The 13,109-nt window shown below is 45.3% G+C and overlaps 1 protein-coding gene across 10 annotated transcripts in view; it reads left to right on the top strand.

The window, feature by feature from the left end:
* Window positions 1-13,109, top strand: part of SLC25A48 (solute carrier family 25 member 48) — a 200,034-nt gene that overhangs the window by 180,979 nt on the left and 5,946 nt on the right. For 5 of the 10 annotated variants that reach the window (XM_013052476.2, XM_045075474.1, XM_004744925.3 and 2 more), the window contains 2 exons: window positions 5,274-5,531; window positions 7,883-8,016. In XM_013052476.2, coding sequence (XP_012907930.1) covers window positions 5,274-5,531; window positions 7,883-8,016 — 392 coding nt within the window. Of the gene's footprint in view, window positions 1-5,273; window positions 5,532-7,882; window positions 8,017-8,169; window positions 11,326-13,109 lie in introns of those variants that run through there. The other 5 variants (XR_006605358.1, XR_198918.3, XR_198917.3 and 2 more) reach the window with 2 other exon arrangements.

Raw genomic sequence — 13,109 nt, 5'->3', positions numbered from 1 at the left:
GATTCAGCTCTTTTCTAAGTGGAACTGTCAAGCCCTGCCTGTCTCCCAAACCCCGCCTCCCCCAGTCACGTTTTCTAAGTCGTACCTCCCCCGGGAGCCACGCCTCTCAAGCCACACCTCCCCAGGTCCTGTCTCAAGCTCTCCTCCCCGGGCCACACCTCCTAAGCTGTGCCTCCCCGGGCCACGCCTCTCGGACCACGCCCCCTCCCTAGGGGAGCCTCCCCCTGATGGGCCCAGCCTCTGAGCATCTCTTGGTTGGTGCAACTGATTAAGAGTTGCTTCTGTTTTCTGCTTTGTGGTCCCATATGAACAGTCCATGCCACTATTGCTAATGCGATGGGCCAGCAACAACCATCGACTAGCTGGAAGATTTGTTTCTCATTGAGTGACACATCATTGATGTCACAGAGTTCCTATACCTTCAAAAACAATCAGGAGAGGGTAGGTAGGCTTGGAATCTTCACTGTGTCTTAGTGGGCTGTGATCAAACAGGTTGCTTCAAGTTAAAGCTGTCATTTTCTCAGGAGGGTGTGGTAACCCAGGTACATGCAGTTGTCAGAACTCATCAAATGTACACCTACAAGCTACACCTTTTATTGAATGTGAATTATATCCAAATTGAAAAAGGAAACTAATAAAACTAGGACAGGAGGCCAGAGAAGAAGACCAGGGGCTCCTGAGAGTCATTAGTCTTCATGGGAGGAGAGGAGGAGAGAACGGGGAGGAAGTTCAGCCAAGAATGCATCATCTCAATGTGATAACAAGGAAACATGAAGCAAACCACAAATGAAGAAGGTTTTATTCATAAGAAGGGAGGCAGCACACTAATAAAAAATGCTGGTGTCGTTAAAAAGAAAGAAAAGCTGTAGAAATGATCCAGATTAAAGGAACTAGGGGCTGGCTGGCTCAGTCGGCAGAAGAGTGTGACCCTTGATCTTGGGGTCATGAGTTTCAGCCCCACGCTGGGTGTGGTGCTTACTAAAAACAAAAATAAATAAAGAAACCTGAAGAATCATGACGACTAAGTGCAGTAACTCGCTGGACTAGATCCTGCACTAGTGAAGGAAGGAATGCCATACAGGTCAGTACAAGATCGATTGGTAACTTGAGTATAGTTAGTAACATTAGGTAAAGGTACTGTCAACATATATTATGAGACTGATAACTACTCTGGCATTTAAGGCAGTATCTCTATTGTTAGGCAACAATTACTGAAGGATTTAAGGGTAAAGAACCATTCAGTATCTAACCCTGAAATGGTTCAGAAAATAATGTTATGTACATATGTGTGAAAAAGATATACATGTGTACACCGAGAATTTCCTTATTGCTTACCTTGCAGAAAAGGATTTAAAAAAAAAAAGTGCAAGTTTGGGTCTTGTTGACAAAGCCAGTTCAAAGTTTATCAGATGTTTTTCCAACATTGGCACCTCCAAACAAGGAAGATTTTTATGAGGATCTTTCTTATCAGTAACTCCTGAAAGCCAAGTTATACCCATACCTCATTCATGAAACCCTTGATTCCGGGTCAGGTCACTGATCTTGAAGATGAACACAGCCCAGGCAAAGTTTATGCACTGGGACAGGGACATCTGTTCAGTGAGATAGGAGTGGGGAGGGAGAGAGAGAGCACTCAACCCATAAAACAAATGAGGTAAAATGTTAACATTAGGTGAATCCAGGGAAAGGATGTATAAGGGTGTTCTCTGTATAAATTTTTCTTTTTTGACCTTTATTGCAAGCTGGGAATTATTTCCAAATAAGTGTGTGTGTGTGTGTGTGTGTGTGTGTGCGCGCGCGCGCTTTAACGCTGGGGATGAGGGAGCTAGAAGGAGTTCCAGTGGCCTTGTGTTCAGAAGGCGCTGGCTGCCAGTTAGAGTCATGTTAGTATTCCAGAGGATGGCAATCCCCATGACAATTATATTGCTTTAATAGCCATAAATGGAGAATTCTTAAGCAGTAAAAACTAGATTGCTTATATAACAAATGTGGGAGAATCTCAGGGAAGTTCCTTATTGCTTATCCTGGGAAGAAAAGGGAAAAAAGTACAGGTGTTTTGTTGATAAGGCATGTTGGAGGTTGGGCAGGTATTTTTTTCAACATTTGTACCTCTACATAAGCAGAATATTATCAGGACACTCTCCTTCAATCAGTAACTTCTGAGAACCACATCCTCCCGGTAGTTGATTCATGAAAACCTTGACTCTTGGGTCAGGTCAGTGCTACTTGGACGTGGGCATGACCCAGGGAAGGTTGAGATGTTGGGACAATTATATCTATTCTGTCTCATCCCAGAATTTCCTAGGGTGATGCTGGCAGCATCATAGTGGATTTGGGAAAGGAAGGGGTGGGCAATGATATCTCAGTGGGCTTTCAAAGACCACAGTGTCTGATCTTGCTCTGAGCTCAGAGGCCCTTTGCCCTCAGGGGTGGCCACCACACTTGCTCCCTTCCTGGGGGATCTGCTGTGGAAGTGAACAGGACTCAGCCTCCTGGCCATGCTGTAGTTGGCTGAATGCACAAGTCTCTAATTAGTCTCTTCCTCTTGCACAAAAAGAAAATACAGGATTCATTTGTCCAAGCACACTTCCCAGGCAAATAGGAATCTCCCCCTCTACCTTACCTCCTTCTGGGATGAGCAGAAAGAAAGGTTGTACTTGACTCTCAGATCTTCAGTTTGGACTATAGAATCATGAACCTGAATCTTTGCTCCTAACCTTTCATCTGATAAGGATGGGACCGTATGGGGAACTTGGAAATTCAGCTGTTCGGTAATGAAAGTTATTGCCTCTTTGTCAGCATGTGCAAAACCAACGTGAGATGCCACATATAGGGAACTAAACCCAGGTGGTAACGTAGGTGTGTGTCACAGGGAAGCTTCGTTCTGTTTCTTTCCTGGCTGTACCATGTTGGTTCCTCAAGAACGGAGTGTTGAAAATAAGAGTGCACTGCATCAGCCCTGGGACTGGGGAGCCTTTCTGGTCAGGAGTCAAAGCTGAGATAAAGCGTCCGCAGCTGGGGAGATGAGCATCAGAGAAGGAGACGGGAGCCTGGTGGAAGGATTAAAAGGAAGAGACAGAGTCACTGCTTGCTAGCCAAGGCTGGAGGGACAGCATGTCCAGCCCTCCAGCCCATGTATCCTCCAAATTCATGCCCATCGTCTCAGTCTCAGTAATGATTTGTGGGTAAATTATTCTCCCCCTACAGAGTTCCTAGTACCATGCTCAGCTCTTTATAATATTGCCCTACGCATACTGACCTGTTCTCTTCTTTGTCCTTTAGAAATGTTTGTTGCTTTATTAAGAAATGATTGACATATAACATTGTGTACATTTAAGGTATACAACTTGATTATTTAATATGCATGTGTATTGTGAAGTGGTTACCGAGGTAAGGTTAGTTAACACATTAGTCATATCCTATAGTTACCCTGTGTGTGTGTGTGTGTGTGGAGAGAACTTTTGAGATCTACTTTTTTAGCAACTTTTTATGCAATAAGTAGTTGGCCCATTATCTTTTTTTTCTTTTTAAGATTTTATTTACCTATTTGACAGAGACAGAGATCATAAGTAGGCAGAGAGGCAGGCAGAGAGAGAGGGGAGAGCAGGCTCCCTGTGGATCAGAAAGCCCAACATGGGGCTTGATCCCAGGACCCAGAGATCATGACCTGAGATGAAGGCAGAGGCTTCACCCACTGAACCACCCAGGTGCCCCTGGCCTATTATCTTTTTTTAAAGTTAAGGAACCAAAGGCTGAAAAGTGTGGCCTACCAAGGTTGAGAAGTTTTTAAGTAGTGGGTTTTGGATTTGGAACCAGAACAGTCTGGGTCCAAATCTCATATGCTTTTTTTTCCCCCTTTTTTTTTTTTTTTGTTAACATATAATGTACTATTTGCCCCAGGGACACAGGTCTGTGAATCATCAGTCTTACATATTCCACAAGACTCACCATAGCACATACCCTCCCCAATGTCCATCCCTCCACCACCCCATCCCTACCCCACCCCCCGCCCCCGCAACCCTCAATCTGTTCCGTGATATTAAGAGTCTCTTATGGTTTGTCTCCCTCCCGATCCTACCTTGTTTCATTTTTTTCCTTCCCTACCCCCCAAGACCCTCTGCCCTGCCTCTCAAATTCCTCATATCAGAGAGATCATATGATAATTGTCTTTCTCTGATTGATTTATTTCATTCAGCATAATACCCTCTAGTTCCATCCATGTTGTCGCAAATGTTTCATTTCTTTTGATGGCTGTGTAGTATTCCATTGTATATATATATACCACATCTTCTTTATCCTTTCATCTGTTGATGGACATCTAGGTTCTTTCCGTAGTTTGGCTATTGTGAACATTGCCGCTATAAACATTTGGGTGCACGTGCCCCTTCAGATCACTACCTTTGTATCTTTAGTGTAAATACCCAGTAGTGCAATTGATGCGTCGTAGGGTAGCTCTATTTTCAACTTTTTGAGGAACCTCCATGTTGTTTTCCAGAGTGGAGGCACCAGCTTGCATTCCCACCAACAGTGTAGGAGGGTTCCCCTTTCTCTGCATCCTCGCCAGCATCTGCATTTCCTGACTTGTTAATTTTAGCCATTCTGACGGATGTGAGGTGGTATCTCATTGTGATTTTGATTTGTATTTCCCTGATGCCTAGTGATGTTGAGCACTTTTTCATGTGTTTGTTGGTCCATTGGATGTTTTCTTTGCAAAAGTATCTGTTCATGTCTTCTGTCCATTTTTTGATTGGATTATTTGTTCTTTGGGTGTTGAGTTTGATACGTTCTTTATGGATTTTGGATACTAGCCCTTATACAACTGACAGAATCGGAGAAAATATTCGTATGTTTTTTTTAACCACACTGTGCACAAGTACACACATCCACATACTCATACAGAGTACATTGATTTTGCAACCTCTGCTTCAGGGAAAAGTTTGGTACAGCTTGGTCATCTTTGATCTTGGACATTCCGCAGTCACTGCTGCTTACAAAGACATAATGGTGGTTTCCAAAAGCCCTTCAGACACCTGGTGCTTTCTCACCCAGCAGGCAATAGTCTCCAGTCTGGCTGTACAGCTGGCTGCACATGTTGGTCTTCCTGCTGGGGCTTGAGAATCTCGGTTTGAATTGCTAGGGTCAGAAGTTTTGATAAAAACCAACAGGCCATGGGAGTGGAAATTGTCAATGGGCCAGGCTGGCTCCAGTGCTGGAGATGGGCCAGTCTCTTGCCCCCTGGGTCACTTTTCATCTTCTTCTCCCTGTCTTTGCAGCCAACCTTGGTTTGAAACCCAGGGCAGTGGCTCTTGGGGTGCAGCCCATTTACCAGGGGCCTGTGCATTGCATCGCAACCATCGTGCGGACTGAGGGCCTGGCAGGGATGTACCGGGGCGTTGGTGCCATGCTCCTGAGGGATGTCCCAGGCTACTGCCTCTACTTCATCCCCTATGTGTTCCTGAATGAGTGGATCACACCTGAGACCTGCACAGGTCCCAGCCCCTGTGCCGTGTGGCTGGCCGGTGGCATGGCAGGTAAGGACAGCCGTACTGACCCCTGTCCCTGGGCTGACCCTTGTCCTGGGATGACTGGGAGGCCTATCATGCCCTTCTCAGCCCAGAAAAGGGCACAATTCATCTAGCCACTCATCCAACAATTCTTTATTCAGCACCTACTATGTGCCAGACCGAGTCAGTCAGAGGAAAGCCTGGGAATGGGGAATGGTCTCCCTCTATTTTGCCTCTCCTTTCCTCTGGATCTGTGGGAATGGCAAGTTCCTATTCAGGATTGTGGAACTTCCAGTCAGAAGATGTACTCTGACCCTTTCTTCTGTGTTAGGTATTACTGAGCTTTGAAGAGGAAATCTGTTATTGGGGTTCACTGTTTTTGAATGTTGACACAGCAAACCCTTTCTAAAGTGAGAATTTCATTAACTCTTTAAGGGAAGAATCAGTCTTCCCATTTTTCAGATGAGAAAACTGAGGTTCAGAGAGATTAAGTGACCAAGGGCACACAGCTAATTAAGACAGCATAGCAGGGACTCTGCAGTCAGCAAGATCCCGGTTCAAATCCTCTCTTCCTCATTTGGTGACCATGGGCTGGTTACTCACCCTCCCTATTCAGAAACCACACAGTATCCCCACTTCGTTTTGGGTGAAAATCAGTGTTCTTACAGTGGTTTTCAGTCCCTTTATGATCCAGTTGCCTGTTACCCTTCTGCAGTTTTTTTCTGCTCCTCTCCCCTTGCTTGCTCTGCTCCAGCCAGACTGGTCTCCTTGCTTCACCCTGACCATGCCTGGCTTCTCCCCACCTCAGGGCCTTTGCACTTGCTATACCTGTTGCCTGGATTTAGCAATATGTAGGTCATCAGGGACTGTGACAAGACCCATTTTGGTGAAGAGAGGGGTGTAAACACTCAACTGAAGTGGGACTAGGAGAGAATGGGATGAAAGAAATTGGACAGTCTGAGGACACACAACATGTCTGAGGGGTTTAGCTGTGCTGTGATGGGAAAGCGTGGTATGCAGCTCTCTCCAGAGAAAGGTAGGGAAATCAAGAGAGGGATGCTTTTTTAAAAGACTGATAACACAGCATGTGTGATATTGATGGGAAAGATCTTCTGGAAAGAAGAAAATTGATATTCTTCTCCACTTCCCCCGCCCCCATATCACCATTATTAGCTATGCTCAAAACTCAGCAAACACATAAAAAAGCCCATTTCTTACCTGCCAAACACCAGTGTCCGCCCTCTGCCCTCATGTGTGTGAGGTCCGGCCTCTGCCAGATCCTAGTAAGTGCTTACTAAGCACTCGCTGGCTGAGAGGACAAGGCCCCTACCATTCTCGATTCTGGTGAGAGCAGGTTTGAGTGGCCCGGTAGGTAGACTACATTTTGTATTGCCCTTGCCCATGGGCTGAGGAACAGGAGAGTACGCCTGGGAGTACATGGACAGACTCCAGGGGAAGCAGCCCCATTATCCGGCAGGAGGCAAGAGGGAAGGGAGGTGTGGAGGATTCCCAGAGGATCATGGGCAGGAGGCCATGGTGGCTGGAGGCTGGGATGGGCAGTGCATCCAGGACAGGCTAAGGCATCATTTGGGAGCCTCTGGACAGCAATTACTAAACTTTGCAAACCAGCTGCCCTGGACTTTGGCATCAGTTTGTTTTTCTCTTCCTGTCTAAGGACGTGCCAATTTTCATGTTTATACAATAACCTGGCATTGTTTTCCAAGAGTCCTTTAAAGTCACAGAAGTGCTCAAACTAGGGCACCTGAGCTTCTCCAGTGAGGATGACCTAGTGTTACATCATCCCGAGGCTTCAGTTTTAGATATTCAGAAAAGTGACCAGATCTGTAAAGACCTTCCTGCTCTTTCCAGTACTTGGCCCTTCGTTGGCAAGCAGCCTATCTGCAAGTGTTTGTTTAGCTTCTCTGTATTCAGAGTCCCTTCTGTTTCTGGGGAGTTGCAAGCCTTCCGCCACAGCCTTTGCTCTGGGCTGTGGCCCTTGGTGCCCTGGAAAGGCACTGCCAAGGATTGGTGGGGCCTATTCTTGTCTCTCCAGTAAAAGCTGCCAATAAAGGCATCCGGACAAAGCGCTGGCTGTGGGCCTGGCACTGTTCTCAATGCTTTGTGTGCATCCATTTATTCATCCTAACGGGAACCCTGTAAAGGTCAGTACTGTAGGCCCAGAGGAGGAGACTTCTCTAAAGTTCCACAGTGACTGGTGAGGGAAGTTCAGGAATGGCCTTCACAGGTCCTGACTGAGCTCTTTCCATGTCCCCCAGAAGCCTGTTAAGCCTGTAAATTATGGGAAGGGGCAGGGAGCCACGTCCCCAACAGATCTCAACCAGCCAGTCCCTGACACCTGTTTGTCTCTCTCTTTACAGGAGCAATTTCTTGGGGGACAGCAACTCCTATGGATGTCGTGAAAAGTCGACTCCAAGCTGACGGGGTTTATTTAAACAAATACAAAGGTGTCCTGGATTGTATCTCCCAGAGTTACCAGAAGGAAGGTCTTAAAGTAAGCCCCACAGTGGTGACATGGGGTCATGTCAGTCCCGGGAAGGTGGGCCAGACATTTTGGGGGATATGAGATTACAGAGAGCGAAATCAGGAAACTGAAGTTCTGGCAGTTACCACATCAAGCCCTACTTAGGATCCTTGTCTCATCTAGTTCATGCCCCAGGTTGGAGGAAGAGACAGGCTCAGAGAGGGCTGGTAACCTACCTGAGGTCATGCAGCCGGTACATGGAAGAACCAGGACCTGGAACCACATCTCCCTGTCACCAAAGCTTGCCTTCTCATCAGGAAAGGCTTGGAGGTACTTCCTCACTCAGTACTTGGTGCCTCATCCTCCAAGTAGGGGGTCCCAGAGCCACATTGGTCATCACATCTCACAATGTCTAGTCCCCTGGTCTGTCTTCTTCTCTCTCACCCCATTCGAGCCCACATCCTGTCACCTTTGGGCTCAGCTGTGGGGAAGCCTGCAACTTGGCCTTGCTTCCTTTCTCTTTCCTCTTCCCTGCACCCAAAGGGCTTGTCTAAATCCAAGCCCCTTCTGGTGTCTGAACTGTCCTAGGATGCCAACCGGAATTCCAAGTTTGGCATCTAAAGCTATAAACAAAATCATCTCTGTCTATATTGCCACCTGTGATAACTCCTAGTATCCTCCAGAGAAACCGTCATGCATGTTCTACCTCCAGGGGGGCCCCTCCAGGTTTCTTGACTTCCCCCTTCAAGTCAGCAGACTCAAGTTAAAGTCAGCCTGGCTACTCATGAGGTGGGGGAGGTCCAGGCAAGCTGTTTCACCTCTGGGCCTCCATTTCTCCAAGGATAATCACCCCTACCATGAACAACAGGGATATTTGCTAGTAGGATTAAATTAGGCATCTAAGAAATACTTTAACTTCATGTATAACATATAGAGTGTATTTACAAAGAGTTAGGCATTGTTCTTGGCTTTACTATTAGTGTTAGTAGTTTCACTAGTGTTAATGTTACTACTGGATGCTGGACCTTTCTTCACATGGCTGCCTCATCCCCAGCCCTCCAGTCTTGGCTCACTATCCACTCCAGTACATCCAGACTCTCTCTCCTCTCTCTCTCTCTCTCTCTCTCTAACACACACACACACACACACACACACACACACACACGCTGGCCAAGTCCTTTTTCTCCAGATGCTCCCAGACTGCAGCTGAGATAGGCTAGAGCCAGTCCATGGGCTGCTGAAGCTCCCACTGCCAGTACTGATGTCTCTCTGCCCAGCCCCTGATACACAGGCAGGCAGGACTCTTGCTTCCATCGGGATGTGCTCCTGGATCCCAGAACTCCCACAGAGGCACCTGTGTGAGTGGATGGATGCCCAATTTATGTTGTTGGGGTGGGGACAAGATAGGGACATTTTATACTGTCATTATGCTGATGTCACTCTCATCATTAATTCACCTTTACTGAGCTCTTTGTTTCTTCATACAGATTCAGGTTACTCTCTAGTGCTGTTTCGTTTTACCCTCCACAGCCCCTTTGAGCATTTCTTGCAGGGTAGACTGAGTGGTGATGAACTTCCTCGGCTTTTGTTTATCTGGGAGTAAACCTGGGAATAAGACCTTCAGTCTCAAAGCATAGTTTTCCTGGATACGGGATTCTTGACTGACATTTTTTCTTTTAGCTCTTTGGCTATGTTGGCCTGCCTGTTGACTTCTGGTCTCTAAAGTGTCTGATAAGTAATCTGCTATTAAACCTATTGAGGATTATTTCTATATAATGTGCTCCTTCTATCTTGCTGCTTTCAAAAGTTTGATTATAATGTGTCTTGATGTGGGTTTCTTAGAGTTTATTTTACTTGGAGTCATTAAGTTTCTCTGATGTTTATAGTCCTGTCTTTCACCAAACTTGGGAAGTTTTTGGCTATTACTACTCCAGACATTCTCTGTCCTCTCCTCTCCTTTTGGGACTCCCATAATGTGTATATTTGTTTCCTTGACAGTTTCCCACAGATCCCCTAGGCTCTTTTCACTGTTCTTCAATTTTGTTTTTCTCAACTGCAGTAATTTCCATTGTCTTATTTTTAAGTTTGCTCATTCTTTTTTCTGCCTGCTCGAATATACCTTTGAATCCTTTTAGTGAATTTTTCATTCCAGTTACTGTGCTTTTCAGCTGAAGAATTTTTGTCTGGTTTCTTTCTAGATTTTTTATTTCATATTGATGTTTTCATTTTGTTCATGTATCATTTTCTGGACTTTCTTCATCTCTTCCTTTAGTTTTTCAAGTATCTTTAAGATACTTCCAAAGTCTTTGTCAGCTTGATCTGCTGTCAGGTCTTTTTCAGGGACAGTTTCTCTTGATTTACTTTTTTCTTTGAATGGACCATACTTCCTTGTTTCGTTTTATGCCTTATTATTTTTTATTGAAGATTAGACTTTAATTATGAATTTAATTTAATTATGTGTTAATTCTGGAAATCAGATTTCTCCCCTCTTTCCCCAGTGTCTGGTGTGTTTTGTTATTGTTTTTGTTTATTGTTTCACTTTTCAGATTGTTGTAGGCTGTGTTTTTGCCAAAGATCAGCCCAAAGTGTAAATTTAAGGTCTTCTCAGTTCTTTTCTGAGCCTTTCTCTGGGAATGCATGGTCACTTTCCAACTTTCCCATACATGAAGTTGCTTTTGAATGTCCTAGTCTTTAACATCTAGCTTCCAAAAAGAAAAGAGAAAAAGGAAAGAGAAAAATGACAGGGGAAAGGGTCAATGGCCAGAGGAGGAAGGACTTGCCTCAGTGGGGGTAGAAGAAACAACCATGGCTACTTTCTTCTTTGCACTTCTGTGATCAGAAACAGCAATCAGTGATCAAAACACAGATCTCCAATATTTGCAACACAGGGTCGTTATTGTCCTCTCTGGCTTCCACAAGCTGTGTGTGCAGCTTGCTCCTAGAGCATGTGTGCACCTGCTGCCACAGGTCTGGGGGTGGAGGATGGGTAGCTCCTACCTTGCTATGAGCTTAAATGTACTGAAATTAACCAGATTTACTGTCCAGACCTTCTTCTGGAAGTTGTAAGCCTTTAACAAGCCCCAGAATTCCAAAATAGTTACATCAGGTGGATTCTGTCAGTGCATCTCTTATCTAGGTAAGGAAGGAGACTGCTGGCATTTTCGATTCTGCCATCTTCCTAGAATTCTCACCTCACTTGTTTTTTGTATTATTTTAGTAGAGACACAGTTTGTGAAGTGTACAGAGGGACATGTGAGAAAGAGTCAAACAGGATGCTCTTTTATTTTATATATTCTTGTCTGCTCTTAATTAAAATATTAATGTGTCAAGTTACTCAAATTAATGTGTCAAAATATTAATGTGTCCTAATCCTATAAAGTCTACAGAGTATTAATATATTGCTTATATTATTTCATCCAAAAATTATTGTGCTCTGTTAAGAACAAGGTCCTGGAAGGCAACTGAGGTCAGATGATTGATTTCTTAATCTCAGTAGCATTGGCCCATAGTTTATATTCAGAGACAGGTTTTAGATAGAAGTAGCAGTATTCAGCTTGGATTAACCACTCACTGACTGCGAGTCATTTTTAATTTTTTTATTAGTTGGTTTTAAAATAGATAATGTATGAACAAAGGAAGTTTCAAAAGGTAAAAGAGGATATAAGGCCGAATTGGCCCTCCTTGGTCTTCAATCTTCTCTCAAAGGCAATCACTGTTGTGAGTTTCTTCTAATGTATTCCAAAAACATTCATATTCTGTGCAAGTTTATATGTGGATAGTTATATTTATATATGTTTTTATATGTGTTTGCACGTACACACAAAGAGAAACGTGACAGCAACGTCCCTCATAGCCCTGTACAGCTGGCTTGTCTCCAAGTCCTTCCCAGCAGCAGGAGGAATGGCTTTTCTGGGGGCCCAGTAGATGGCTCCTGTCACAGCTGGCTCTGTGGTGCATCCATTCCCAAACTGTTTGTACCATGGCACACTGAGGCAGGGTAAGCCAACCTGTCCCCACCTCCCTATGGAAGGAAAACTCAGTGGGAATAAAGATTGAGGAAGGAGTAGAATAATGGTGATTGTACCCAATCACTGCCAAGTTTGGCAGTTCTTTGTAACTCACTTCATGATTACTAGGAAAGCAGCCTTTTTGATAAAGGGAATTAGAAGTCTAGGACTTTGGGGGCATTCCCAAATCAAAAAAGAAGTCTGTTCTCTTCCTGCCGTGACATTCGTCATGGGCTACTTGGGCCATTGCACACATTGGGAGAGTTACCATCGAGATCAGGAGGCCAGAACAGGGAGTGGGTATCCTTCAGCTGCACGGAGGTGGCTGTTGGGAGGGGGTTTGTGACAGTGGCTTGAGACTGAACTTGAGACTAAGGAGAGGTGAGGAGGAACATTTGTAGAAAGAGCCATTTCCTGAGGTAGCAGAGCCGGCTGCCATTTGGTTCTGCCATCTGGGGACCGGGGCTGTCCCGCCACTTTCAGAATCCCCCACTACCACCAACCTCAGCAAGACTCTTTAAGCTCAGAGACTGTTCCCTTTTAACAACAAGGAATTCGTTCATTCCATCTATCCATTCATCCGTCCACTGGTTCATTTATAAAATTTATAAAGGGCCCACTGGGCCAAGGAAAGCACTAGATGCTGCGGGTTCTGAAGTGTAAATGTTGGGGATTCAGATGTGTAGATGCTGGGGGTTCCAAGGTAAACCACACAGAGCTCTGCTGCCCTGACTGAGAGTAACAGGGATTCAGACAGATGATGGGTAGTTAGGGACAGTGTGAGAAGTGCTGTGATGGCAGAGATTCTGAGTGCACAGAAGACAGTGGGCCATGGTCCAGCTTGGGGTGGCCCTGGGAAAACTGCTAAAGGATACAGCCAGGCCTGGGGAACATTCCAGCAGATGGAACAGAAGACACCCAGTGGTGGAAGAGAGCTGGCTTCTTGGAGGAATGACAGGTTGTTAACTTGCCCAGAATTTCAGGTGTAAGAGGCTTCCCCGAGAAAGTGCAGGGCCCAAGCATAAGGGTCTTGGCAGGCCAGGGAAGGATGTAGACTTCCCTGGGAAGTGGGGAGCCATCGAGGCTTCATGAGGAGAGACCAGCTCTGGTGGTTTT

The sequence above is a fragment of the Mustela putorius genome, unplaced genomic scaffold, assembly GCF_011764305.1.
Source record: "Mustela putorius furo isolate JIRA1106 unplaced genomic scaffold, ASM1176430v1.1 tig00000145_pilon_pilon_pilon, whole genome shotgun sequence".
Classification (NCBI taxonomy): Eukaryota; Metazoa; Chordata; class Mammalia; order Carnivora; family Mustelidae; genus Mustela; species Mustela putorius.
The sequence above is the reverse complement of the archived record's forward strand: the minus strand, read 5'-3'. Positions and strand labels throughout refer to the sequence as shown.